Below are 27610 nucleotides of genomic sequence, written 5' to 3'. Positions count from 1 at the left end.
GTAATGTAATATGCACAATCTGGGGGTGTGTGTGCTTCCCAGCAGCTGAAAGCCTTATTCAATGCCTACTAATTACTTTGAGCTTGAAGTTTGACCATGGTGCTGTGTTTACAAGCATGCAGGCTGTGTATTGCTAATTTTAGTTTCTCTGGTCTGCAGCCAGAGCAGAGATGGACGCCGGTGCCAAGAGTGTTACATTAAATTAAATGGAGCCCTGCCAGGCAGGTGTGGGCGAGAAGAGGCTGCCTGCTTGGGAGGAGAACAGCAGGATCAGACCTGCTTTGCATTTTCTGATAAGAAATTCAAGCCCATGCATGTGGTGGACACTTCATGGACAAACTACCACTGCCGCTGCCAGCACATAGCTAAACCCTCGCTGATGTTCTGTGCTTGATAAAAGCAGTCGAGGAATTCTCAGGCTTCGTCATGCATAAGGGGGAAGCGCTCTGTGTTTTATATTCAGATGAAAAGTTTATTTTCAAATGGGAGTGGCGCAGCTCACCTTTGGGCTGAGTTGTGATGTCCAGCATCATCATCGTTGTTTTCTGCGTCTTTCAGCAGCTCCTCTGCTGCCTTCCTGGCGTCCTCGTCTTCGTACTCCCTCACGTCGTTCACCTCCTTCACCTTCAGCAGCTTCACCACGAAAATCACAATAAACTGCAGAAGAGCAGAGGGGAACAAGCGCCGAGCAAAGCGGTCAGAACGAGAGCGTGGACTGGAGGAGTTTTAAAAAGACTCAGTTGCAAAGGGCGCTCACCAGGAACCAGTAGATATTCATGAGCAGCAGGGCGAAGAGCAGGGCGTTGAAGAAGAAGTAGAAGGGGATGTTGGGGCCAGATTGGATGCTGGACACACACGTGGCGTACAGCACTTTAAGAGGGAACCAGTAGAGTCGGAACCAGAACCTGAGAAAAACGAGGCGGGAGCAAAACAGACAGCAGATATCTGATGAATAAGACACCAGACAGGATAATGACAGAGCTGTCAAAACTTCAAACCATTTCAGTGAGACAGCCGAGCAGCGGAGGGGGAGAAATCAGAAAGCGAGTTGAAGATTTAAAGCTCACCAAGTGACGCTGAAGCTGACGGAGCCCATGTTGGACAGAACGTCGTTGAGCAGGTGGTGCCCGCCTCCTCTGGCCTTCAGGTAGACGTTGAGCTTGGTGAACTCCAGCAGGACGTCGTTGATGTCGTGCAGGAACAACACCAGGATGCCCACGTTGTGGTACCTGAGAGGGAGAAATCAAAGCGAGACGCGTTTTCTGTTGAGAACACGGTCGGGATGCAGCGCTCTCCACACCTTTCCCCCGTTTTTTTTTTTTTTTTTTTTTGAAGGCGTCAGAGAAGCTAATGAGAGCCAGGGTGATGATGTGATGCACCACCATGACAGCAGAGTCCTTCCTCCATGTGTCCATGTTGACGGTGGCGTAGATGGAGTGGCCGTAGAAGCTGCCCTGGATCAGGTAGGCTATGGCGATGTCTGTAGGCACTGTCATACCACTCTTCCAGTCTGAGGGAGCAGAAGGAGATCAGGGGAAGACGCTGCGCTACAAGTGGCTGCGACGACTGCAGCAGCCAGAGATACACAAGAAACCCTGGCCGAAATGTTTGACAAAGTAGGTCGCGAACCATGTTTAAAACTTTATTTAGATCATTTATAAATGATCAATCAATCAATCAATCAATGATTCTCTGCCTGAAGGTGGCAGCAGGACGACACAACCCAATGAATGCCTCGACAGAGAGCAAACATCGTGTCCTATAATGAAAAGATATTCCAATTTTATGCACTTTGTGCAGATTTTTGTCATGACATCAAAAAGTGAAGGTACATAAACGTCTTTTCCAAAGTTCGTGATGCTGCGTAATAAGCATGCAAGTAAAAACAGATGAAATGATTTGGAAAACATCTGCGGGCCATTTTGTGAAATTACAAATTCGACAAAGAAATCTGCATACATTTAGCAGCCTTTTATATGAATTGAATTATTTTTAACTTAATGTAACAATGCGATTGTTGCAGTGTCTTACTTTTTTTTGGATTAATTATTATTGTTTAATCTTCATGCTGCATGACTCTAAGCACATGGATCGCTGATGCCTTTTTATTTTTATTCTTAATACTCTAAACTAAACTCCAATAAATGATGAACACGGTCCACAAGGTGGTGCATTTCAACAAGAAAGTCCTGGGTTCAAATCCTGAAATTAGAACTAAATAAATATTTCCTCCTTACTTTAGTTTCTGCTTAAACTTTGTTGCAAATACAGCAGGAAAATATTCCGTCATTTAAATTCCTCCAGATGTAAAAGAGTCACCGAGGCATGGACAGTTTGTCGTATCTTGGTCGTGCTCATGCGTCCCTTTAAGCGTGAGTCAGAGGCACGGCATGGTAAATACAGCAGAGATCCTGGAGGAGAAGCTGTGGTGGTTAGCGCTGTTTAGTGGGAGGATGGATCAGGTTTCCAGCAGCATTAAGGAACGTTTCTGATGAAAACCCGCCTGAATGCAGGCCGAGACTGGCTCGAGTCTCTGAAGCCTATCGGATGTTGGACGGAAACTCTCTCCCCCGATGTTTGAGTGAGGCTTGTCTCCACAGGGATGGGGTTTCATTCAGGCGTCGTGTAATGTTTATCGATCAAAGCTTCCACCATTAAACATTGAGAAGAGGCTTGAAAAATGGATCCCAGCAGAAAAGCTGCCAAGGTGAGGAATGGGAAGCAGAGGTATTTCTTCCTACTTAAAGCTTTAGATTTTTCCACCTTTTTATTCAGGATAAATACGCAGCACCTTGCAAAAGCATTCACAGCACTCAATTTATTTATTTGTTCACATTTCTCCGTCACAGTTTACGTCGGTCAAAGGCAGAAGTTTGTGGTTGTAGCCTTAAACAATGTGGGTGCTTTTGCAGGTTTTGGTGCTGTTTTTCAGATTCTCTTATCATCCCTCTCTCCATCTTCCCTCTCAGCTTGATTCCTCCTCTCACTCTCTAAAAGTCAGGCCCTGTTACTCTCCGGCTCCACACACCACACACTGACGGCTATTAGCCGTGACGCGGCGATCAAAGACGGAGCTGATGCTGTCAGATAGCCCCTCGTGAGCCCCACTTGCCTCTTCCTCCTCGTCCTCTCCAGGAGCGCTGACACCTCAGTGTGATGTAGGAGGTCGAGGGACAGTAAAAGACATGAGTGGGATTCACGCGAAGTCTGGGAGCACTTCCATCTTCCATTAGCAACACACTGAAAACTGTAACGATTCTGGTTTCCATTAGGGTACAATCATAAAGATCTCCTGTTATAAATGTTGTATGAAACCTAATGTGTTCCATAGTACTAAAATATGTTAAATAAAGATATTCTGTTATTAATGGAAGGACTCTGAGGCATTGAAATATCGCATAACTTAAAAGCAAAAAGGTTTCCTGCAGGCTCAGAAAATGTGCAAGTCTTCAAACTCTCTATATGACTGGATATATATCTGCCCATATAAGTACTGAGGGGAATTTCACCTCCTGCAGAGTCTCCATAGAGCAGCTATAGGGCCTTATTTTACCTTCTGGTAAAATAACCGCAGCCAGAAGCGTCCAAACGTTTTGCACCAAGGGTCAAAATTCTAGAGGGGAGAAAATGAGCCTTTTCTCTCCAATTAAAAATAGAAAAATAATATCATTGTGAATATTTTATCCTTTACGACAATAAATTAAACAACTAATATTTTAGTGAAGTAAACAGTGTGACATTTAGCTTAATGTTTACAGTTATTTAACTTCTTTCTTGGTCTCTTAAATGTTCATTTCCAGCAACAAAAAATGAGAATTTTCTTTTAAAACCTTTGCTGTGTTTAGCCAAGTGCAATGGATGTGTGTGTTTCTGTGTGTAAAAAGTGGCTGGATGTTTGTTGCCCACCTTACTAAAATATTAAAAAAAAAAGAATAAAAAAGGAAACAAGAAGGAAAAGAAAAAAAAATTCTCTGTGTTGTACTTAACAATTACAAAACTTGGTCAAATTATCACCATTCTTGGACTGCTGTCAGAGACCACACAAAATTATTTCAAGAGCCACGAATGGCCCCCAGACCGCACTTTGGACACCACTGACCTCAGCTCTTTCTCTGCCCTGAAAATCTAAGAAGGAAACTTCTCCTTAGGTCAGCATTTATCCGTTTATCTGGCTGACTTTTACTGACTGGATCACCTTCACTGCTACCAACGTAATGTCTCCACGGTTGTGTGTCTTACTGTAGAAGACGGAGGGCGGGTCGTTGAAGAAGGAGTAGGAGGAGAAGAAGAGCAGGTAGGTGCTGTAGGACCATGACATGGTGTAGAAGACCAGCTTCCACGCACTCTCTGGCATCTTGGCAGCATCTTTGGGCATCAGCCTGCACCACTGTGCAAGAGGCTGCAGGAGAGAAATCAGAAATAAGTCACAATAATTCTCCAGGCAGTCAGAAGAAAATGGAGAAAGTCTTATCACAATGTTTCCTTACAAACTGCCCACTGTGGAGTCTCTTTTCTGCTCTGTAAAAAGGTGTCATCACACTCCTTTTCTCATAAGGTAGAAAAAAATGTGTAAAAAAAAACAACAACAACAAAAAACAGCCAGATGAAAGTTCAAAACCAGGCCATAAATATCTCAATCTCTTCATACATTTAGAGGTGTTACCATAATTTGACCGATCCTGATTTAAATGAACATGTTAAAAAAGAAAAGCCATGACTCAGCTCACTGAAATAAATTTCAAACGCACTGCAGGCCTCAGAAAGCTGAATCAGCACCTCAGCAAATAAAACCTATTCATCCACATCTTCATAAATCTATGCTTTACTGCTGCACCACTGCATTAGACTGCATTAACTTCAGTAAGATCTGCAGTTTTGGCTCCGTCTATCTGTGCTCTGAAATTTGATTTATTTATTTTTTCTACTGTCAATTCAGAAAGATCTGAAAGTTGGGATTCCTATTTTAAAAGTCAAAGTTCCTCTTAAGCCAACAGCTGTTGCTAAGGTGATTGAATAAATGAAACGCTGACAGATTCTCTTGGCTAATTATAGTTGCCATGGTGACTAAGTGTGATTGTGGGGTGATGGTGTTTCAACCACAGATGTAAAAAGCCTGCAGCTTCACTTATGACACATTTTTGGTATCCAAAGCATAAAAACAGTGTCTAAAGGCTTTAGGTTGTTATTCAAAAGAACAGTTTTGATAAACAATTATTCCCTGGACACAAGTGGCAGAAATCAGCTTCTTCGGGAGGTGGATGGACCTGTTGCCCTGGCAACCTGATCTTGGATAAGCTGCAGACAATGGATGGATGGATGAAATTATTTCACAGTTTTGCTTTTAATTTAATTGTTTTAACTTCAAGTTCATGAGAGCGTCTAGGAACCTCTGATCAATTATCCACGATTTTCTGTCTCTGGGTTTAAACATATGATGTAGAGGCTTATTTCTTCTAGTCAGTTTTCAAAATGGGGAAGAGGCGAGAGCATGCCAACCAAACAACACATGCTGAGCTACCAGCTTAAACTTGATCAGCTATTCTGATGCTTTCTTTGATAAGAGAAATTTTTACATAGTTTTATGATTAAAAACATGAAGCTGAGCACCCAATGACTCAGATGAGTGACGACTTTAGTCTGTTTCTTATTTAAAATGTATTTACAGACTAAAAGGTGCTGAATATAGAAAGAGAAAAACATTTGCTATTAATAAAAACCAGTAATGTCACAAAAAATATTTTCGCTTTCTTTACTTTTTCCACACAAAGCTAAATTTAATCTTTAAACCGCTTGTAATCTAAAATAAAATGTATTTTTTTCATAAATATAAATAGTTGCAGTGCAGCAGCTTAGAAACTGAAGTGTTATGTTCCTTTCTGCAGCTCAGCCTGGGGTTTTAAACCAGGAAGTAGTGCCTAGATTTCTCTAAACCACAACTAGACGTGCTATTTAGCGAAGAGAAACACGAACAAGCATCACCCAGCTCGGGCAACACTGTGTAAGTACGGTAAAAATAAATATAGCTAAAAAATATCTCAAATGTGAGCAGTTACATTTTCTTACCACATCAAAACTGACTAGATGTAGCAGAACAAATGTTCAATTCAATTCAAAAGTATTTTAATGAACCCTAGAGGAAATGAAATGTTGTTGTACCTCATATTAAGTGTCTTTAGGAGTTATTGTAGATGCTGACGGAGGGAGGAAGGATCTCCTGTAGCAGTCTGTATTACAGCGAATCTGAAAAAGCTTCCGTCTGAGAAACCTCTGTTGTCACACAAGAGTTTTATACAACAACAGGGGCGCCCATAATTTTCTTGATTTTATGGAGAATCCTTCTTTGCATCATTATTTGTGGGTTGTTCAGAGCAGTCTCCAGAACAGAACCAGCACTCTTTATCCGGTTGTTTTGTTCCAGTCTTTGATGCCGCTGCTGCCCCAACACATGATGGCAGAAGAGATTAGACTTTTCCGGGTGAGCAGCGATGCAATGTCTCGCCTTTCTTCGTGTCTCTTATCATTGCGTAATAGTTTTAAATTATTTTCAGAAAAGTAAAAAAAAAATGATTCCAGTATTTAAGCTTTCAAAGTGTTTGACTGCATCATATTTACACATTTGTTATCTTTATAAATGCCTCACGTTTGTTAGTGTCTCATGTGTGTTCATGCACAAAAAAAAGCAGCATGGCGTGACAGCCTGGCCACAGAAAGTCTGCTTATAGTTTGTTTTATTCTGCGTGCAGCAGAAAGCAGAAGTCAAAGAAATGCTTTTTAGCACCAACACGATCTGATATTATTGTGCAAAGATTCAGCCACAGGTGGGAGGGTCATGCGATCTTCATCCTAAGCCTTCCTCTGTCTTCCTGCCTCATCACTCCTTTTTTTTTTCTTTCTTTTTTTTTTTTTACTTCTGCAGCTTCTGTGTCGCAACAACCCTCGGAGATAAAATTACCCATTTAAAGAAACTAAACTACGGAAACATTTGGATGCAATCGCACAGTGTAAACGAGACACAAAGTAGGTGAACACACAACAGGTATATGAGCATGGCAGGGACTCTGATGGGCTGTTTTTCAGTGCGTGATAGCTGTGCCAAGACCGGAAACCAAACCCTTCCCCCTCACCCCTTGTAAACAAAATTACACACACATACACAGTGCTGTAGAAAGCCAAAGAGTGTAACTGGAGGCAGCAAAGTGAAAGTAGCCTGTGTCAGTGATACAGCCCACTCAGCCTGATGGGACTGGGCTCAGTGACGGCCTGCATGACAAATTCATGAAGAGAGCGTTGCTCTTGCTTAGAGTCAGGACGTTATTCAGTTTCTGCTTTTCCTGTTTGCGTGATACGAAACAGAGCAGCCAGTTTCGACTTCACCTTGCATCTTTAATTCCCTGCCTTCCTTTGTTTATTCTTTACGGCTGTTTTTCCTGCTGTTTTCTCCAAGTGATGGAGTCTGTGAGTCACGCCAGAGACCCGAGACACGACAGTGAAAGGAAGCTGACTGGGGCCGCACAGATGTGAGATAAAAATGTAACGGCAGCAGACTAATTAGCCAGGACACATGCACAGAGTCAGGGGGTCACATGACCACATCCAGGGCAGCTGATTGGCTCGGCCGCATGTGGCGTGCGTTAAGGGTCCGTTAAGACCTGACCCGAGCAAAGTGCAGCACAGGACACTCCACCGCATTCTTTAAAGTCTCCCAGTGCATCTGCATCGGTCCCACCCATCCGTCTCCCCCCTTCCTCATTTCTTCCTCATTCCCGCTGTCCATCCACCACTGAGTCCCTCCCACCCGTCCTCCTCCCCTGCCTGTGACATTTATTTATAGAAGCCAGCTGTCAGCACACAGTGCAGCCCCCTGCAGTCCTTTAGCACATCACCCCCTCCCCTCAACACGAAGCACTCACAAAGGCCGAAATGCACTAGAAGCTGAAGCTGGTTGAAGCCAACACCAGCAGTGACTCTGCACTTCATGCTCTTGCTAAAAGCCGCCAAATCCACACATCACGCCGACTGCGTTGTCTCCTCAGCAGCACAAAACCATTGTTCTTCTCCTGTGTTATCAACAGCAGCTGCTTGCCGACGTTAACGCCGCAAACGAGCGACAAAACACACTCAAGTAACCATAACACATTTTGTGAGATTTGTCACATCGTGAGTCACCTTGAAGGTCTCTCAAAGTAATGTCTGATGTTCAGGCTTTGTTGAAAAGTGGAGTTCCTTGCAATGACAGGACGTCCATGGAGGTTTCTTTATGGCTATTTAAGGTCAGTGAGGCCTTGTCTTTATTTAGCTCAGAGAAATATGTCGAAAATGTGACTTTTTTTAGCCCATACATCCTGTGTAAATGTGACTTTAACAAGCAAAGTGAAAGTCAGGCTTGGTTAGCCTGTTTGATCAATTTTTAGGAATAGAAAGAACAGACACCTTTCTGTATACGTCTTTCATTTCTCCATTGTATTTTTTAGATAGAAAGCAACACTGCTGAGTAAACAAAGTTGCTCTTATGCAACGAAAGGGCTTTTAACCTCATGAATTGTTGATATTCAGGCAGTTTGTGGTCAAGAAACGCAAGTGTGACTCTGATGACTAAACCTGCAGAGTAGTGAAGTGACTAGGGATGCACAATTAGGCCTGTCACAATAACAAATGTTCCTGGACAATAAATTGTCCCAGTAGTTACTGCGATAAACTATACTTTTCAGGTAATATAATGGTAATGGCATTGTAATGCAAGAATACATTCACAAAACTTTAAATTCGAATGAGCATTTAACACTGGAACTGGAGGATATTTTGAATACTCAAAATAAATAAACAAGTCAACAAAAATAGCAAACAAAATTAATCATGAAGTCTCTATAAACAAAACTGGTCTTCAAAAACAGGGCTGGTTGAGACCAAAGCACCGGACTGAAGACTTCTGTCATCCACTTTTTGGTAGAAAGAGAGAGAGAAAAGAGAATTTATCATGCAGTTAATTGATTTAATTCTAGTAGATGGAAACACACCTAATTAGTTTGAAAGGTTGTAAAGGTTTGCTCAGTTGGATGAAAACATAGCTAATGGTGACTGAGAACCTACACCAATAAAACCATCATGTCACTGGACATTTAACCCTTTAATGGTCAATATCTGGAGGGTGTGTGGAGAAACCATCAAAATGTCGCAATCTCCATATAATTACAGATTAAATCAGTTCTCAACTCCTAAATTGAAGTTAATATTTGGCATCAGATCTTCTGTTCTTGGTCAGCTTTGGTTGCAAAAACTCCAAAGGCGGTTTCTGTAAGCGAGAAGCAGAAAGTGACTGCTGTCTGGTAGAGCTGTGGTCAATCAAACCATTAATAACACCGCCAGTATGACTACTTGCATATAATAAAAAAAATATATATAATTTCGCAATATCAGAAATAGGATGACATGACACTTGGGTCCTCGAGAATTAAAGCAGTGTGTGAGTCTTTGTTGATTAAGTAGCACCTTAAAATAACAATCCACCCCCATAATATTAAAATGGCCTGGTTATAAGAGGCTGCATCTTCAAAAGCATGTTTAAAAATGTTAAAGAAAATTGTTACCAACATAATAGCAGCACACCACAGACAGAGAAAGTGAGGAGGAGACACAAAGAGCGGGGTATGTGCAGTCCAAAGGCAAGCAAATGGCACAACAAAGCATCACTGCTGTGATCACAAGGTGTGCTTTGAATAATAGATACATGGAGTGGTTTATGGAAATTAGTGATGTCATTACAGATTGTTTGGTTTGATGCTTTTACAGACAGTGTTTATTTCTTTAACTGAAGGTTTGTCTATATTGTTGGTTTTTTAAATGTGCTTATTAAAAAACTGGAGTTAAGAGAAAGCTTCAGTCTGTCTATCCATCTGCCTCTGCACATTACCATCACTTTAAATGTATTTGTTAGAAACTTTTATCATGTTTTCAAAAGCAACCCCTCGAGAAAAGCGACCTAGAAATACTTCGGTGCATGCTTTCAACTTTCACAAAGCCTCTGTCGATGTACCATGACGTTGCTGTTCAAGGGTCTATTTACAGACAACTGTATGCATATTAGTAGGTGCTAGAAAATTAAAGAAGCAAAAATGACTCGACCACAGATAAAAATGTGCCAATTTTGTCTGCAACAACTAGGTCAGGTACTGAAAAATGCAACAAAACCAAGAACTCCCAAAGTTTTTTGATATGTATCAACCAACAAGACTTGAATTACTGTTAGGTGAAAATCTAATAAAAAAAATTAGAGGCTTATGCTTTAACTTATAAATTGACCCAATGTACTATACCTATATCAAACGTGAAGCTTCTGTAGCATTTTCAGCACAAATTTTTGCTTGTTTTGTGTTTTTCCCCTATAGAATAAAAGTTAAAATCTGTAAAGAAGTTTGGCTTATGGGATAGGAAAAGGCCTTATTGATGCGTCTCTGTGGCAAATAAAATAAGATGGAAAGATATTTGTGAGCACTGAAAGAAAGGAGCTTCCCTCGGATGCAATCTCAAATCCAATCCATCCATCCATCCATCCATCCATCCATCCATCCATCCATCCATCCATCCATCCATCCATCCCAACATAGAATCCTCACAGGGTCACTGCGGTTCCCAAATACAATACCCATTTTTATTGTACAATATTTTCTGGCGATATCATAACCCTATCTGTTTGGCATACTTTTCTTTAACTGTACCAGCCTTAGAAAAGATATGAGTTATGATCCAAAGCTTGGTCTGAAATGTAGATTGATTGATTATTTACCAGCTGGCCAAATGTTAAGTTTTATTTCTCTCTATATTAAGCCAACCCTCCAATTTTATTGTCCATAATCCATCAGTTTTCTATGTCAGCCACCCAAGTAGAGGTACAGTGGGTCAAGGACAGTCGTCCCTCGTCATCTGTCAGTTAACTTATAAGGTCTTGAACTACACTCAGACTGGACCCACAGCCTTTCAACAGATCGCCCTCGCTCCTCTTCCCTCCCTGACAGACGAACGGACTCTGGCTCAACTCGTCCCCTTGACTGAGGTATAGCTGGCTCTCATTTCACTGTCCTTTCTGCCTCCCTACCAACAAGACTCTGAGATGGAAATCGGGGAAGGAGAAAAAAAAAAAGGTGGACAACTTATCAAGAAGTCGCAGAAGCTGATTGCATGAGACGATTAATACGATTAATCGTAATGAATCAATTTAGCAAGCGAACATTTTGAAATTAAAAATAAATAAATAAAAAATCTTGTTGTGTTTTACCCAGAACTCCTCAAGTGACAAAGTTTTAGCTTCACCCGGCTCAAATATGCTATCAAGCATCTTTTGCTATCTGATTATTAATCGGTAAATACAAAAACAATCAACAGATCAGGCTTACGTTTATTGATGTTAAGTCAAGCAGAAAGGGCTAAACTTTTCACATGTTGATGTTAGAAGTATTTTTAGCTTCATATGCATCCTTTCCTATAAATGATTAAGCTTTCGCTAAAATGTTATTGCTAGCTTATTAGATTTGAGGCACAAAATATATATATTAAAATGTTTACATAGGAATTTAATAGGTTGTTAATTTGCATCTTTTAATGCATTTCTAATATTGTATATTAATATTGTAATATTAAGGGAGACTTAAGTGGCTTAAAAAAAATAATCTGCAGAATGTTCCAATTCGCTATGCGGTTAATCGACAGACCAACCAATAGATTAATCGATTACTAAAATAATCATTAGTTGCTGCCCTATGTGAGACATCAGTCTGAGTAAAAATATCATCTTCCTCTCATTCCAGTCGTTTCTTTTCTCCTTATTCACCCTCCTCCTGACCCGACTGCTAGTCTTTTCTAGAAGATCTCCACGTTCACTTCGCAGAAGCAGGCAACGAAAGAGGAAGAGAGGTGACTGGACTCTGCCTTGTTGGCCTGTTGCATAAGAAGATAAATTGGGCCAGTGAGTCAGGATGCTGGCTCATGTGTGGATCTGTTAAATCAGGCCTGCTCTCATTCGCTTTCTTTCATTTATTTTGGCTCGTTCTAGCTTCGATCTCTTTTTGGCCGCCTGAAAGAGATCGAACTACCCGTCACTCCGGGTATCTCAGAGCACCTTTAAACCCAAACCTGTCACAGATGCCCTCTGGTTTTAGGGTAAATAGGATTTGCAGGGCTAATCCAACAGATGACCTGTTTTAGCCTATATATACATGTGTCGGTAAAAATAGCCCATTCATCTGTGTTCAACAATTATAACAATCCAATCTGAAGTGCCTTCTAGAATGTCTTGACGCTTCAAATCCACTTTTTGTCCTCAAATATTATCAGCCACCCAATAATCCGTTTTAATACACTTGTTTTTTACTTTACAGTGTGGATTATCGGCCTCTATAAAAAGAGAATGATGTCATTCGCCCTCCTGTCTTGCTCTTAACAAGGTGGAGAGCGGACAGCTGCCACTGGGGATAAAGATTGGGGGTTTTAGCTTTTGCATTTCTGCTTGAAGTTGTTTGTAAAACTGGGACATCAGACTTTGCTTTTCTTCTGTGCTTTATATTTCTGTCATTTGTTCCACCGTGTCGAGTTTACTTTACTTTTTTCTCTATCGTACAACCAATCAATTGCAAGGTGCCTTCTTGTTCACATTTCCCACTAAGTCATGTTGTTTTTATATTGTTGGGCTTTCTCATGTTTTGTCGTGCTTCTTCTTAAATTTTTTCAGCTTTTCCGAATGTTATTGTTTTTATGTTTTGTCAGTGGTTTTGTGTGCTGTTCCCAGCATTTATCTTCAATCCGTTTCCTCCAAGGAGTTGGTGCGGATCAGCTGTCGTCACGCCATCTATCTGGGTCCGGCTTATTTTTGCTTTAATTAGAAGGAACAGGAAAGGTCTCTAACGAGAAACAGCAACAGTAAAAGCAGCCTGGTTGTGGGAGGGAAGCTGTTTTGTTTTATAGGTGTGGAACAAACCCTCAGATTACACAGCATGCCACCTTAAGACCATTTCCCCCAGAGGGGTTTTCTCCGCTGCATGTCTCGCCACGTCTTTGCTGACCCCACTGAAAACAAAAACACTTCCAGCTCACGAATGTTGAATCACGCCAGCTTTACCTGACCTCATTTCCCCTTCCTGCCTACATGCTTGGTGGGTTGCATGCTGGGAAATGAGTCAGCTGTTTATTTGTATGTCTGTAAATAAAACAAGACATGAGGGATAAGTTCCTTAAGGGGTCTCAGATGAATCAGCCCTCCACTCAGACTGAAAAAGAAATGTGAGTGATACGGAGGACAAACAGCGGCTCGATCAATAATTTATCCCACCGAGAGGAAAGTTTGCAGGTATGTTCACACAGAAACAGAGAAGACGAATGCTCTGAAGCACACTTGGCATCTTTTCTGCTTCGGTTCTGTCATTTTTAGCTTGAGGAACTAAATTTGACATACATTACATTGCCAGAAGTATTGAGACGCCCCACCAAATTATGAAATTCAGATGCGTCATTCACCTTCATTTGTAGAGCAGTATAAAAATAAGCATTTAGACCGATTCTACAAACATTTCTGAAGCCATCAATAGCCCTCGGGATCTGAGTAAATTCAAGTGAAATCAGTTCTGTAGTCAGAGCAGCAGACCTCCACATTTTGAGCCTGATTGTGCTGAGTCAAGAGTAAAGTTTGGCAGAGGATGTAATTATGATGTGGGATTGTTTTTTTTTTTAGCAATCCCACATCATAGATGCTACAGAGCAACAATAGGTTGAAATAGAGGTTAAATGAGGCCTTTTGGTCAAAGAAAAGTGACCAAAATGTTCTTATCAATGTCCACTGTCCATCTCCATTATCAGCATTTGACAACTTCGTACCAAAGGCTTAAAAATAATTTGTTATGTGCATTATTATTTTAGATAAAAAAAATACAAGTCTTACAAGACAGACATGTTCTCTACTTTTTCCTGTTTTGAAGAGAAGTAGACCTTTTAGTCACAACATATTTGCATCATGGAAAAAGGAAGTTGTGGATTACTAATTAAAAGCATGTAAGATCATTGTTCAAGCTGAAATAAGGTGCATATATAGATAAACATATATATTATCTACATGTACAGTATTATATTGTCAGGAGTTGTCACTAATTGTCCAACAACTGATTTTTCTAAATATTTGTTGTGGTAATGTGGGATTTTTATCCCCACTGAATAATGTAATTTTTTCAAAAATAAAAATTCAGTGTGAGATTTTCTACTGCAATAAATTATTTTAAGGCTTTTAATTGTGTGAGCCAATAATTAAAGAGGATACTGCTGAAGAACAAATCAGTTACATCTGAGGAGAAACAGGACGCAGCAGCATGTGATGATCTTTGACTTTCCAAAAAGAAGGGAATAGATTGTGGCTGGCAGATGGAAAACTTAGTCCCCCCGCCCCCATATAGTTCACACCAGTGGCTGAACATTTGGACTTAATTTGATTAAAAGCCCCTGATTAGATGAGGCACTAAATTAGAACGGGTCTGAGTGGAGTGCTGATGATTCACCACTACATGCACATGTGTGCAGGAGCAGCAAATCTGACTGACAGGTGACGCAGTCGGACTCGAGCTGCAGTACAGGAAACGCTTTTGTCTGTCTCTGCAGAGTGAAAAATTAATATTAACTCCCCGTCGGGCTCCCAGTATAACAACATGAAGTGACTTTGCATTTCTGAATTTGTTTGAAGTCACTGGTTCAGCAATTCTTTCCTTTTTGCATAAGATTTAGACCAGCAGTTTCAGTTCCTGGTCCATAACTGTGGTCCTAAGACTCCAATAAGGCCCTCTCATGCTTCACACTTCATACATGACAATTTGTCAAAAACAAAACAATGCACCTGTTTGGGGGAGTTCCAGCACATCAGTGAATCCCTGAGGAGACATTATCGCCTCGCTTGTTTATCAAATTAACGCCAAGAGCGTCAGAGCAACCACACACAGGCTGAGCAGCAAGAAAATCCACAATATTAAATCAACATTGGGGACAAATTATTTGTAAAGTTGATTCGTCTGATGTATATCACAGATTTGCAATATCCTGTTCAAAGAAACCTCATTTTGCAAGAGCTTTAAATAACACTACTGAATTACAACATCTACAGCATTAGCGTGATGCATGAAAAGCTAATGAAAACAAAATGTCTTGATGTGTAAGCATCAGAAATTAAATGTATTTCATTGATCAATTTCAATAAAACCACATTCTACTTGTCAAACCATCACTAACTTCAGCCGTCGCATATAAAAAAAACAGGCAAGGATCAGAAAAGTCTTTCAGAATGACGAAAGACTATTCTGCCATCAAATTCATATACAGACGTTTGATAGGCAAGCAATCATGGTGAAAATTAAATATGTCAGTCAACAGAGGCATTTTTTTTCACGTTTGTTTACATTTTTTTGTGACTTCTCGTGTGTGTGTGTGTGTGTGTGTGACTGTGCGTCTTAAGAGGAAACTTGCTCTTAAACATGGCGAAATGGTGTTCCCTTCAACACCATTTCAGCCTTTTTAGGAAGTAGGAATGTGAAAGCCCGTCTCGCTCTCGTCTCTAAATAATGGAGATGTGAAGTAATGAGTTCAGTGACAGGTTTTCTGCTACAATTTCCTATGATTTAGGTGATAAAACAAAAACGTCTGCACTCTGTTATATTTTAGAAGAGCTGCTTTCACTTTGTCACCGCTGCTGTCTACAGCTGCACACTCGTGCTTTCTTCTAATAAACTCCCTGTGTTATCATGGGGTGAAATGTGTTAAGAGAAAACTATTTGGAAGCTGTTATACAGTTAGCTTTAGAAAAACTAAAGCTATGATGAATAAAAGCTATTTAAAAAAAAAGCATCCTTTTTTTATTAAGGTGACAATAGTTATGATTTCCACAGCAGCACAAACAAACTAAAGCAAATATGTCCCAAAAGACTTGATTTCTTTTTTATTTTGCAAATTAGAAATGATTTAAATTTGCTCGCGTGGCATTCATTTGTCTAATGGTTTTCAGTTAACTGTGTTTGTGTCGATGTCAGGTCACAAACCAAAACTGACCAAAGCGATAATGCAGCTGAAGCCAATCAGGCGGATCAAGCTTCTTTTTGAGGACAAGTTTGTTTGCAGCTCTGCAGAGAACGCAACATCACCGCCTTCAACCTTAGATTTAACCTGAAAACCATGTTGGCACCTTAAAATGCAAGGATTTTATGCAAACTGGATGTGTCATGTTGCATGTGTGCGTCAGGCGGTTCTGAATTTGCATACAGACCTACTTGGCTCACGGTTCAAGCTGACAGCTGGAAGACATATGGCTGTCATTCATAATACAGTAGCCACACTTATGGCAACACGGCGAGAACGAGGGCTGACACTAGAGTGGATGAGCGTAACTGTGAGAGCTAGACCGATTTAAACTGATGAGAAAAAAACATCAGGACCAACTAATTATCTCCTGAACGCAGCATACATCACCGGTGTGTGTTGACGTTTCAAAGTGTGTATTTTATGGTTCAGGAGAGCAGGTGTGTGTACTATTGTTTACACCACTTGACATTTTTCACATGCTGCCACATTTGAGCCAAAACTTTCCGTTTATTTTGTTGGGGTTTGGTGTGAAAGACTAACCCAAAGTAGCGCATAACTGTGAAGAAGAAGGAAATTTGTATTATTTTTCAATTTTATTTTTTTATTTCAATTCCGGTCCTGGCACTATGGAATAGAAATAAAATCTCAGATTTTGTTTTACACCAAATCCGATTTATTCTTTTAATCGACTAAAAAACTTACAAATGACATAAAATATCTTTAAAAATTATCTTTATTTCATACATTTCTTCTGTGAGTTTACCTGAAATTCAAAGTCGGAAAAGAAAGAAGCTATTAAAGACGTTTGTTAAAAAAGATTGTAGTTCTTGGCTAGCATCACTGAAGTATGGAAACCGGAGGTGTGGATTAGTGGAAAAAAAATCCAGATTTTCCAAAAATTAAATCTTCAAAAACAGGAAATTTAATTAATCGATAAACTAGAATTATAGCCCATCCCTACCACTAAATAAAACACATTTGTTTCAAAGCTTAAATGATTAATAAAGCCGCCTGTTTAGGTTTTTAGTAATGATGTAAGTCCAGTGTCATATGCCCTGGCCTCCTTGTGAGAATTTCTAAGTTAATTTATCTCTGCAGTTGGGTCTTTTACAAACTGAATTATGATTGAAATAAGCAAACTACATCTAAATCTCGCAGCAGCATGAATCATTTTCAGCTTAAATGTAGCTGGAAACATTACAGGTTTTGCTTTGAACTTTGTTCTTTTGACCTTAACTTCAAATAAACTTTTCAAAGGTTTTCCAACTAGTTTGAAGACTCTGTAATCTCTGCCAGACGAAGGAGTGAAGGAGTTACTCAAAAGGTCTCATTCTCAACCACTCGACTTGCACTAACTAAGCTTTGCGGTTACGCAAACCCCAAACCGCACAGAGAATGGGGACAGACAGGGGAGGACAAGACGCATGAGCAAGGAGGGTGGGGAGGTGTGATGAGTTGTATACTCAGAAAAGGACAGAGATGAAAGCAGGCTGTCCAGAGACTGCACTCTGCATGAGAGGGATTCCATGCAAGTGTTGCAATTTCTTCCACAGAGAAAGAGAAAGCCCATCTGAGATGGGGAAACTCATCTAATTGCTTCCAGGGAATAAAAGGCTCTTTAGATCGTACCCATAACTACAGTGCAAGAACAACAGACCCACACAATTATGGCAAGCAAACCATAAAACATGATGTGGCCCTTACAGAAAGAGAGTGAACTTCAGCATCCTCTGACCACTCAGTTCTCACTTGATGATAAAAAGTGTCCTTGACGGAGGCGATTCATCCACCAAGCAAGGCGCTCACAGTTACAGTGCGTTCTGGCCCAGTCAAAGGCTGTCCGCTGAGGGTGGAGAGAGAGGGAAACAAACAGAGGAGCAAGAGGGAACAGCAGAGAAGAAAAGAGACTGGGAGGGAGACCACAGACTCCGAGCTTCATGTCGGATGCCTGCTGACCAGAGGAAAGTCTGACTGTCTGCAAACAGAGCTGATTCATCCCCATGTGTTGCAATGAATAAACATCCCAGCTGCAACTATGATTTAAGGAATGCAGAACTACTTCCTGTTAAATTACTAACCAAGAACATCACATTAAAATTGTGAACAAAGCGCCAGGCTGCGGCCAAAGAGGAATAAGGTCATCAATGATGCCAAATTAACAAAGTTCTCATCAAAGTTCCTGAGTGTGTTTGTCCAGACTCAAAATGGCTGCTTTTATGGATGTCATTTTTTCAATTCCCACAGTGAAGCAACAAACAGTGTATTATATAAACCATGGGTGACAAGTTGTTAAGAGTTCAACATCACATCTTACTGAAAAACTATTCATAACAGTCCTTTCAAACCGAGAAAGGAAAAAAACGGCAGCCATATTTAAAAAGTCTGTTTATTCATTTAAGCCACTTCAGCTCTGCTGAGTTCACATGCGGCTGGGGTCGGTGTTTATCAGCAGGTAGGAGGTGAGTGGGAGAAGAGTGGGCTTTCAATTATGAAACAAAGCTCAAAAAAACAACACTTTGAAAACTGGCTTTATAAACCTGAACAAAAAGGTCAGTTTATCAGCAGCCTTCAGTAGGCCGTCATCTTTTCAGTGTAGAAAAAAGATCCAAAGAAGTGGGAAAGGTTGTTTACATGTCGTGGTTTGACCCTGAAGGGATCATTCATCCTCCAAAACTCTTCGATGTGGATGAATTCAAATGATTCTTAAAAAGATGAGTGGGTCAAATTACCTTCACAGCGATGTAAAACACTCGTTTCCAGGTATCAGAAAATCCTTAATAGCGTGTGTTGTTGTTAAGGGTGCAACAACCAGTTATTAGTCTGCAACCTTTCCAGACCAATGAGCTATTTTTACCCTCAGTGCAGCTGAAAAACCTCATTTAGAGCTGCAAAGCTTTTTTTTTTGGAAAACTTCTCACATTTGGTAATTCAACACTAGATTTAGTTTCAATTATTAACGATTCAACATTTTATTTCTATCTTTAGGTTTTAAAATGAATACAAATATAAGATGTAAGATGTCAGCAAATATTCCACTCGGTTTTGATATAAATCAACTAATGTGTAACCTAACAACAAGAAAATTAGCTTGTTTTAGCAAATTATGCAAAATCTGAAGGCCACTGTTAACATATCCATATTTAAATGCAGTAGTTGATTTTTCATCATCTTCCACTTGTACTCTGGAGCTGCGGGCAGCAGAACCCTGGCGTAGGGATTTTCACACAAATCCAGGTCAACTTGGACTCTGCTTTTTCACCTAAATGAATAAAAACTCCTCGTTATCTTTGATGCTTTATATGTGACTAGAAAAGCACAATAAAGGAACTTTGTAAGGAGAAAAATTCTCTTTAGTGCGCTGTGTATTTTTACTCTGCATGCATACACGTCTTCAGTCTGCGGTAATTTCCACGTGACTGATGTGTGTCAACATAGCACACAGATGGAAGCCAAGGTATCTCATGAGAACTTTCTAGAATTAATCAATGTAAATCAGCTCACCTGTCAGTGGTTTTGACACTGAGGTTGATCAATACCTAGGATTGCTCCAGATTATTTATTACAGTGACAAGCTACATTAACTTCAGCAGGCCAGTGGAGTGCAGGACAGTTTAATGAAGCCATAAGTTCTGTGCATGAACTACAAATCGAAAGCCAAGGTGGAAATATATTGCATGTCAGGTGACGGCCTAAGTGCTGCTCGTAACGCATGCGATGCAGCAAGAAATTAGATAGCTGGGGCCACAGAAGAAGAGAGCTGACAACAAACTGATGTAATAAAAACTCACTATTGCTTGCAATCAGTGTCAAAACTACAAGCGAGCTTTATCTGCGTGGGCACTTTTGGAAGAACGGATATCACTCCCTGCTAACCACAAACCCCAGAATCAGGTTTCTGCCTGTGGCTCTAATGTGCAACAACTTAATGGAAAGTGATCTGGGATCTGTGGTTGGGAGCGCCAGGGAACCAGAGGATGCTTTCCCAACTAGGGGAACGACAGAGAGCGGGCCCCGTTTGCCGTCCAGCTCGGTGCAGGAGGAAATGCTCTGAGACAAAGCTGAAGCAGCAAAATTACCGCTCTGAGGGGCACTTAGGAGAACGGTCACAAACTGCTGCCACTGACAGAGCTTGACTGCAGAGCACACAAAGCACAGGCAGAGTGATGCAGGACGCAAACATTTAGAAAGTGAGCAGATGTCAAAGAGCATATGTCCTTTCAAGCGGCATATGGATGTGTGTGGGTGAATATGCAACTGTGTTAATGATTGGCTGCTGGAGCTGAGTCAGCAAGCGAGGCCCTACGTGCTCACATCTACTCTTCCTTCCTCTTTCTAACTCCTCTTTATTTGTTCATTTAAACCCCCAGATTACCCCCTCCTCTTCTCCAAACTCTATTTTCTTCTCTAATTTTCTTTTTTTTTTAATGAACGTTTATACTTCTTGTTGAAGCAACGCGCGGCTTCTTACAAACTGCTTCTACACTCTCTAGAACGAGAAAGAGCATGTAGATACGATGAGCATTTTGTGCATCTGAAACCATCCTGCGCCCTCAGCCTGTGCACACAGATGCAAATGTTACACCATCGGTCGCATCACGCAAGCAAATCTGAACACATCAAAAGCTGCGTGCACTTTCTCAAAATTGTGCAGAGCTAAAAAGAAAATGAGGAAGGAGTCACAGCTGGGAACTCCAAGTGTAACATTTACATGCTTGTTCCTCAGAAGAGCTTTTCAGCTCTTATCTTAAAAGCCACATTTATTTATTTGTTTTTTCTTTAAACCGCCAGTGTTACATTGCTGCCAGCTGACGAGGAAGAGCATAGTGAGGATGCATGGTTTTCTTACATAACAGTGGCTTGTAAAATAAGTTAATTTAACCTGGATGTCTGTTGCTGTGTCTCATGCAGCCACGCATCAAAGCAAATGTAAAACACCTTTGTGGGCGACAGTGCGATAACAACCCCCAACGAGCTGCACCCCCAGTAGACTGTGGAAGAACATGTCCCTATTTGGATGGACTATCACACACCATCCATGTTTGGGTCGAAGCTTTGCCACTTGGGTTATCTTAAAATCATCCATCATAAAAGCCCAACGATTTAGTTTTAAATGTCTACTTCCATTTTAAACAAGTCAAGATGTTTTGCTCTGACAAAACATCTGTTTTGTCCGACTCCTGACTGAGAGAAAAATCAAGGAAAGTCGGTAACTCGCAGAAAAAAACAGAAACACTTCCTGAGCAGTGGAGAGTAATGATTATGTATCTTAAGTTAGTCAACTCATCAAACCAAACTCCGAGTCCTGCAAGCAACTGACCATGAAACGAATAAAGTTTTTACTGCCGCTTGGCAGACAGACTCTGTGGAGCAACAACCTCTAAAATTATGACATTATAACTGACTTTATGAATACTTTTATCTGATGAATTTATCTGATGAATGAATTGGTCTTTATGAATTGGCACTCTAAAGTTACTCACAACTTGTAAAAAAACGTTGTTGTTGTAGGATAGACTCACACTGCTTACAATTACAGCTGTTTAAACACAGCATCAAGAGATAGAGTCAATTGGATCAGGCAAGCTTTTTACTTTGTGCGGCGGGGACGCACTAGCACTTTTGCTAGTTTTTTCTTGTGGAAATGACGGTCTGATGGGACAACTGCCAGCTTCCCTGCTGTCAGACCGTGACATCTGACGTCCTCCTCCTGAGTGTTGTGCTAATACTAAAACTTTTTATTTATTGGTTTGACTTCAAGCTATTTTCTTGTTGTCATATCTGACTTATTGAGGTTAATTAAATGTTGCGTTTTTCTGTTTGCTGTTTTGTTAAAGTGTAAATAGATTAGATAGAAGCAGGTTTTCTTGCTAACATAAATCTTCCTCAGTTGAATGGCATGCTCTCATCTTTTCCATTTTAACGAGTTGCAATCAAACTGTATTTTTTAACTCAGTATAAAACAAAATTAAAATGTTGCTTTAAAATAAAAAAAATGTTATTAAACTGATCAATTGTCTACAAATCGTCCTTCGTGAAGGCGTAATAAGTTTCTGACCCCAACACACATTTGCTTTACTTAGCAGGCTCCCTTAATTTTCCCATTTTGAAGAATGACTAAGAGAAATTAAAATCTGTGTCACATCATAAATTTACTGCAGGAACACTTGAAGTCATCTATTACTAATGAAACGTTTCCACAACGGTCATCAACTTAGAGTGGCAATAAATGTGGAGCGCTCTGTAATTACAGTTGATATTTTAACAATGTCCCCTATTCTTTAAAATTGAGTTCATACTAGTGCAAAAGGTATAACAGGTTCGGTTTTGACAAAAAAAAAAACTCTAACAGAATTGTCTGTTAATCAGCTAATAAATGTTTGCAGGTGAAGTTTTTAGGTCTTAAAACATTGAAGGAACTTTGAAATACTAATGTCCAAGTTATCAGTCAGCAATTATAGGTTCTTATGAGCTCTAACGATGTGCATACATAATTATCTATGATGTAATTAACCGCACTCGCTTTATTCCATTTAAGAAACCATAGCAACAGCACATGTCAATACAGTAAAAACCACACCATCAATCTTTACAAGGCAGCTATTAAACACATGCTTATTTGTCAGTCTGCAAACTGAGAAACAATCTGGTTTTATTTCAGGCTGGTGGGATGTGTTTGGAAGAAATAAGAACACAAAGAATCTACTTCTGCTTCTCTGACAACTCACTTTGGTTTTATAATGTATAACAATAATACTGTAACTGAATTAGCTTTGCATGGCTGACCTACTCTGAAACCACCCGCCTCATCCCTAACATTCGGCCTCTCCAGTTGGATTTGACATGAACTCAATAACAGGGAGTTCAGGCACTAATTACCAATCAGTCTGATAATATCATAAGGGTGCTGGTAAGACATGATTACATACTGCAAAAGATAAAGCAGGCCTCATTCAGAGTTTTTTCAGTCTGGATCTGCCCTGAGAGATCCTGCCTGATGCTCTCTACCATCTATATCTCAGAATAAGGTGCCACATCCAGGATTTCTGTGCAGAGAGGAACCTTCCTTGGCATAAACTAACAGCAGAAGGAGGAGGGAGGGTCCCGGGGCCTTGGATGGGTGAAGAGCAGAATATAGAAGATCTGGGCAGAGGTCCAGTTCTGTCAGAGGACAGCCTGAGTGTCTGCTAGACAAAATGGGGTGAGATTGCTGCTTTAAGAGTTGTTGTGGCTCTGTAAGCGTACATCTCCAGGCACACCATAGTTTTCCAGCAGCGCCATGTTATTTCTCTAAAGATGGTGTTTGATCTTTTTATAGCATGAAAGGGATACTTTGATTGCTGAGGTAGATAATTTTCTGGTGACTGCTAAAAATCAGCAGATTTACCTCCAACAAATGACCACAAAAAGTGCTGTACCAATTCAAAACTAAATGTAGGTCTCTGTTTCTGACATCTTAAACTATCTGACCACAGCATGCTTTCAGGTGACCACAATGCAAAGAGAGTAAGAAAAGAGTTCTTATAACTTATCTTCATGATGATGATTACTGTATCCTTTGACATAAAATAATATTTGTTTTTTATATTTACTGAGACTATTGCTGATTGGTTGTAAAAGTGCATGACAGAAGAAATAGTAAAAGTGTTGTTGTGATTTGCAATCATATTTATACTCCTTGGAGTTTTTTTAAGATTTTATTTCAAAGTACTTTGAAATTTTATGTAATAGCTCAACACTCTGTGTTTTCATTATTTTAAGAGTAAAACCTAAAAAGTGTAGCTAGTCTAGTTGGGCTGCACCGATAGTTTCCTGGCCGATCGCCGATCTTTAAAAAGCCTGACCTGCCAATTCAGATTTTGGCCGATAGTAATTTTGTTTTGTCTGAAATGTTGCTAAATATAGCAAGAAAGTCGCTGAGTTGGTAAAAGTGGGGTGACTATTGTTAACTGCAAATGTGCAGACATGACCTGGTGGGCCGGTCTATCAGTCAAACCTTTCTCACTGGAAAGCAGAAGAGGACAAAAGGTGATTTTTAGTCCTTTTGCTGAGGCAGATAAGACTGGGGGACAAGATCAGCCGATCACCAATCTTATAACATTAAGGAAATACTTTGATAATCTTAAATAAAATCCTACACAACCAAACGCTTTCAGAACTAACCTAATTAGTAGTTGCAGAAATCCAAAGCTCAGGTGGAAGAAATTGTCTGTTGCCATTGTGGCAAACAAATGTGGACTAAGATTAGATTTTTTAGCGAGCATTCAATATATTGTGGAACCTAACACAGCACGTCTCCCTGAACACAGTGAACTATGGTGGTGGCAGTATTGTGCTGTGGGGACAATCTTGTTGCAGATTCAGGGAAAGAAAGATGGTTAAGATGGATGGAGTTAAATACAGAGCATTCCTTAAATAATCGATTAGAGGCTGCAAAAGATTTGACACTAGAGTGGAGGATCGTCTTCCGGCTGTGACGTTTGAGGTGTAGATGTAGCACCTGAATACAGACAGGACATAGGCAGGAGCACACTGAAAATTAAAAGTAATGAGAAACGTCAAAGAAGTTCCAAATTGGCAAAACCACAACAGGAGCACAACATCAGGAAGAACAGCGGACATTGTTGACATTGTTTCGCTGACATCGCAAGGATCTGGCAGGGAATGGAGGAAATGATGTAGCTGGTAAGGTAATCAGAGACGCGAGAACCAGGAGAGTACAATCAACAGAATATGGTGCAGCTGAGAGGTGACAATCAGGGTCAAAACCGAGGAAAAAATGGAAGACAAGGGATCTGAACAGGACCCGCATGGATCTACTAAATCAAAAACTGCAGACCAACACAAAAGAGTGTCAAAGCAAAAGAGTGAACTATTAGCAAAACACCATTTAAGCACTAATTTGCAAAATTAAAACAAACCCAAAACGAACAAAAGCTAGAAAATTATAAAACATAAAGACCCATGGTTAAAAACAATTAGCAGAATCAGCACCCTGAACAAACAGTCAAAGCTACAGTCAAAGTGTTTTAGATCATCAGCGTCTTCAGGACCCACTTTTAGGTGTTCCCCCGCTGCCACACACCTGATGCATATGAATGGATAATTAACATTCTTGATACCATGAACACTTGCTATCAATAATGCAGTCAGGTGAATCAGGTGTGAAAAGGACACGTCTAAAATATTATGAAGAACTTGAATCAAACAAACTGTTGTTGACCTCAACTGGGCCAGTCAAGCCCAGACCCAGGTTCAACTCAGAAGACTCATTGAAGCATCTGTTGCAACATGACAAAATGGGGAAATTAAGTGTGAACATTTGTGAACGTTATTGCACGGTGCACATAAGGCCTTACAACTTCAATATGATTCACATTTGTGCAGCACAGGAGTAAATATGACCAGCGTTTCCTGCCGTGGGTGGGCCCACAATAACAAGTGTGAGACCTTTTTCTCACACATGCATGATCAGAGAATGTGCACCGCAGCTACACGTGGGCACACACTTCCATGCCCAGCTTGAACCGACCATCTTGAATGACTCACAGTACCCAAACTAGAGAGTAAGAGCAGACTGTGAATGCAGCAGCTGTGCTTTTTGAACGTCTGTGCGAGTCAGGTTAATATTTGCTGACATTATGGTTAAGCTCTCTGGGGAGAGGGTAAGCTCTGTCTTTCCGGCTGTGTGTGTGAACATGTGTCGCACCTGTCTGACAAGCACTGCCTCCTCTCGATCGTGTTTTTCTTGGCATCTTGGAAGCAATGCGCCTTAGAGGAAGGAGCGTGTATGTGTGTGGGTGTATATTTAGGGTGAGGGAGGTTTTCACCTACCTTAAACAGACTTTCTGTCAGTCTCTTCCTGATTATCGTCCACAAAAAGGCGCAAAAGAAAAAGAGGGCGATTTCGGTCCAGGTGATGTATGCGTTATCCAGGAGGGTCCGTTTGGAGAACTCCAGACCGCAGTGGCTACAGTCCCTCCATGCGCCCAGCATGGCGCTGGAGCCTCTGGTGATGAGCTCCCAGTACCCCGGCATGGGCTCGACTTCCACCGGCCCAGCGCTGCCCATCGCTGTGACAACAGAGAAGGTAAAAAACCCGGAGAGATGCCTCCAGCAGAGGAGCAGAGGGAGTCCAGACTGACCGCTGACTAGGCTTGTTGGCTCAATAAAGCACCCAGAGCAAGCTTATCTAACAAGCTTATCCCCTCTTTAGGCGCCTATTTTTTTGTTTCCCAAATTAAGACATGGGCCCATTCTTTGCTCTTTTATTGGAAAAATCTCCGGGGCCAGATCAAACCAAAGGCGGTGATTAAAATTTAAATAGAAATTATAACCACGCCAAATTACAGGAAGGGCTTCTTGGAGTTAATTTGACCCATCTGCGGCAGCTTGGTGGTTCATCCCGCTCATCATTCCGCTACGCACGCGGCTCATCTGCGGCAGGTTAGCCGCCTAGCTTACAATAAATCAAACGGACAACGCAGAGGAGGAAGCAGCTTCCCCGGTGTTAGCGGGACATTAGCGGGTGAATAAATTGGCCTTTAAGCCGAGCGCAGACACGGGGGCACGCAGCCCGGCCACACTATTGTTGCCGCTACGCTGTCAGAGACGCGCTCTCATCTCGGACCGCTATCCGCCTTATATAACGATCCTGTGCCGTTTCATGAGGGAGCGCGACCGCTCGGAGGCACGGGCAAGTTATTCCGGTGAAAATAGAAATCAGACTGACATATAATCCGGTATATGAAGGCATGCGTCGTTTCTTCTTCTCCTTCTCTTTCTGCGGCGCTGGTCAACGTGTCCGACGCTGGGTTTTGACGAGGCGCTCTCAGCTCCACAGCGGAGATCAACTGGTGCGTTCAAAGAAAGGAGGGCAGTCTGCGTTTATGGCTCAGCTGCGTTTATAAAAAAAAAAATAAAAAAAAAAACTAGCGTAAAGGTGTGACGTATTACTGGCCCGTTATCTTCTTTATGAACTCTCTACTTAGACCACTGAGGAACCGAATGATGGTTTAAAGTGACAGCGCAGAGAAACCCGAACAGCGACACATACAACAGGGGTGTCGAAAGTGCGGCCCGGGGGCCATTTGTGACCCTCTGGAGGACTTTGGACCCCTGACCTGCAAGGTTGAGGCAGACAGACACTTTTTCACCTTTTAGGGCAACATTTTATTTACAGATAAATAACATAATCTTCAAAGAAATAATAAAATATTTTCATTTATTAGTTTTTTTTGCGTTCACATTAATCTTTGAGTAACTTGAATCACAGTTATTGATCTGTTATTACTCAAAAGCAAATCTTGCAGCACAAATAAGAAAAATAAATCATGTAGAAACTGTGGGCTTGTCTTATCTTACAAACCCTTTTTCTTTTTCCCTGTACAAAGATTTACTAAGCCTTTTATACAAAAATCACACTATTTTGCTGATTTAAATTATTATAAATCAATTATATATATATATTTTTTTTTGTTGTTGTTGTTTTTTTTTGTTTGTTTACTGAGCAGATAAGAAT

At 40.7% G+C, this 27610-nt stretch overlaps 1 protein-coding gene across 1 annotated transcript in view; it reads right to left on the bottom strand.

Moving 5' to 3' along the window:
- The window catches only part of cers1 (ceramide synthase 1), a 32362-nt gene extending 5112 nt beyond the window's left edge, over positions 1 to 27250 (bottom strand). The window contains exons 1-6 of the mRNA XM_007552716.2: positions 25924 to 27250; positions 4240 to 4399; positions 1334 to 1510; positions 1068 to 1233; positions 758 to 905; positions 503 to 657 (exon numbers count right to left, since the gene is read on the bottom strand). Coding sequence (XP_007552778.1) covers positions 503 to 657; positions 758 to 905; positions 1068 to 1233; positions 1334 to 1510; positions 4240 to 4399; positions 25924 to 26160 — 1043 coding nt within the window. The 5' untranslated portion in view covers positions 26161 to 27250. The remainder of the gene's footprint in view (positions 1 to 502; positions 658 to 757; positions 906 to 1067; positions 1234 to 1333; positions 1511 to 4239; positions 4400 to 25923) is intronic.
- Positions 27251 to 27610: the final 360 nt, after the last annotated feature.

Source organism: Poecilia formosa, unplaced genomic scaffold (genome assembly GCF_000485575.1).
Source record: "Poecilia formosa unplaced genomic scaffold, Poecilia_formosa-5.1.2 Scaffold52, whole genome shotgun sequence".
Classification (NCBI taxonomy): Eukaryota; Metazoa; Chordata; class Actinopteri; order Cyprinodontiformes; family Poeciliidae; genus Poecilia; species Poecilia formosa.
The sequence above is the reverse complement of the archived record's forward strand: the minus strand, read 5'-3'. Positions and strand labels throughout refer to the sequence as shown.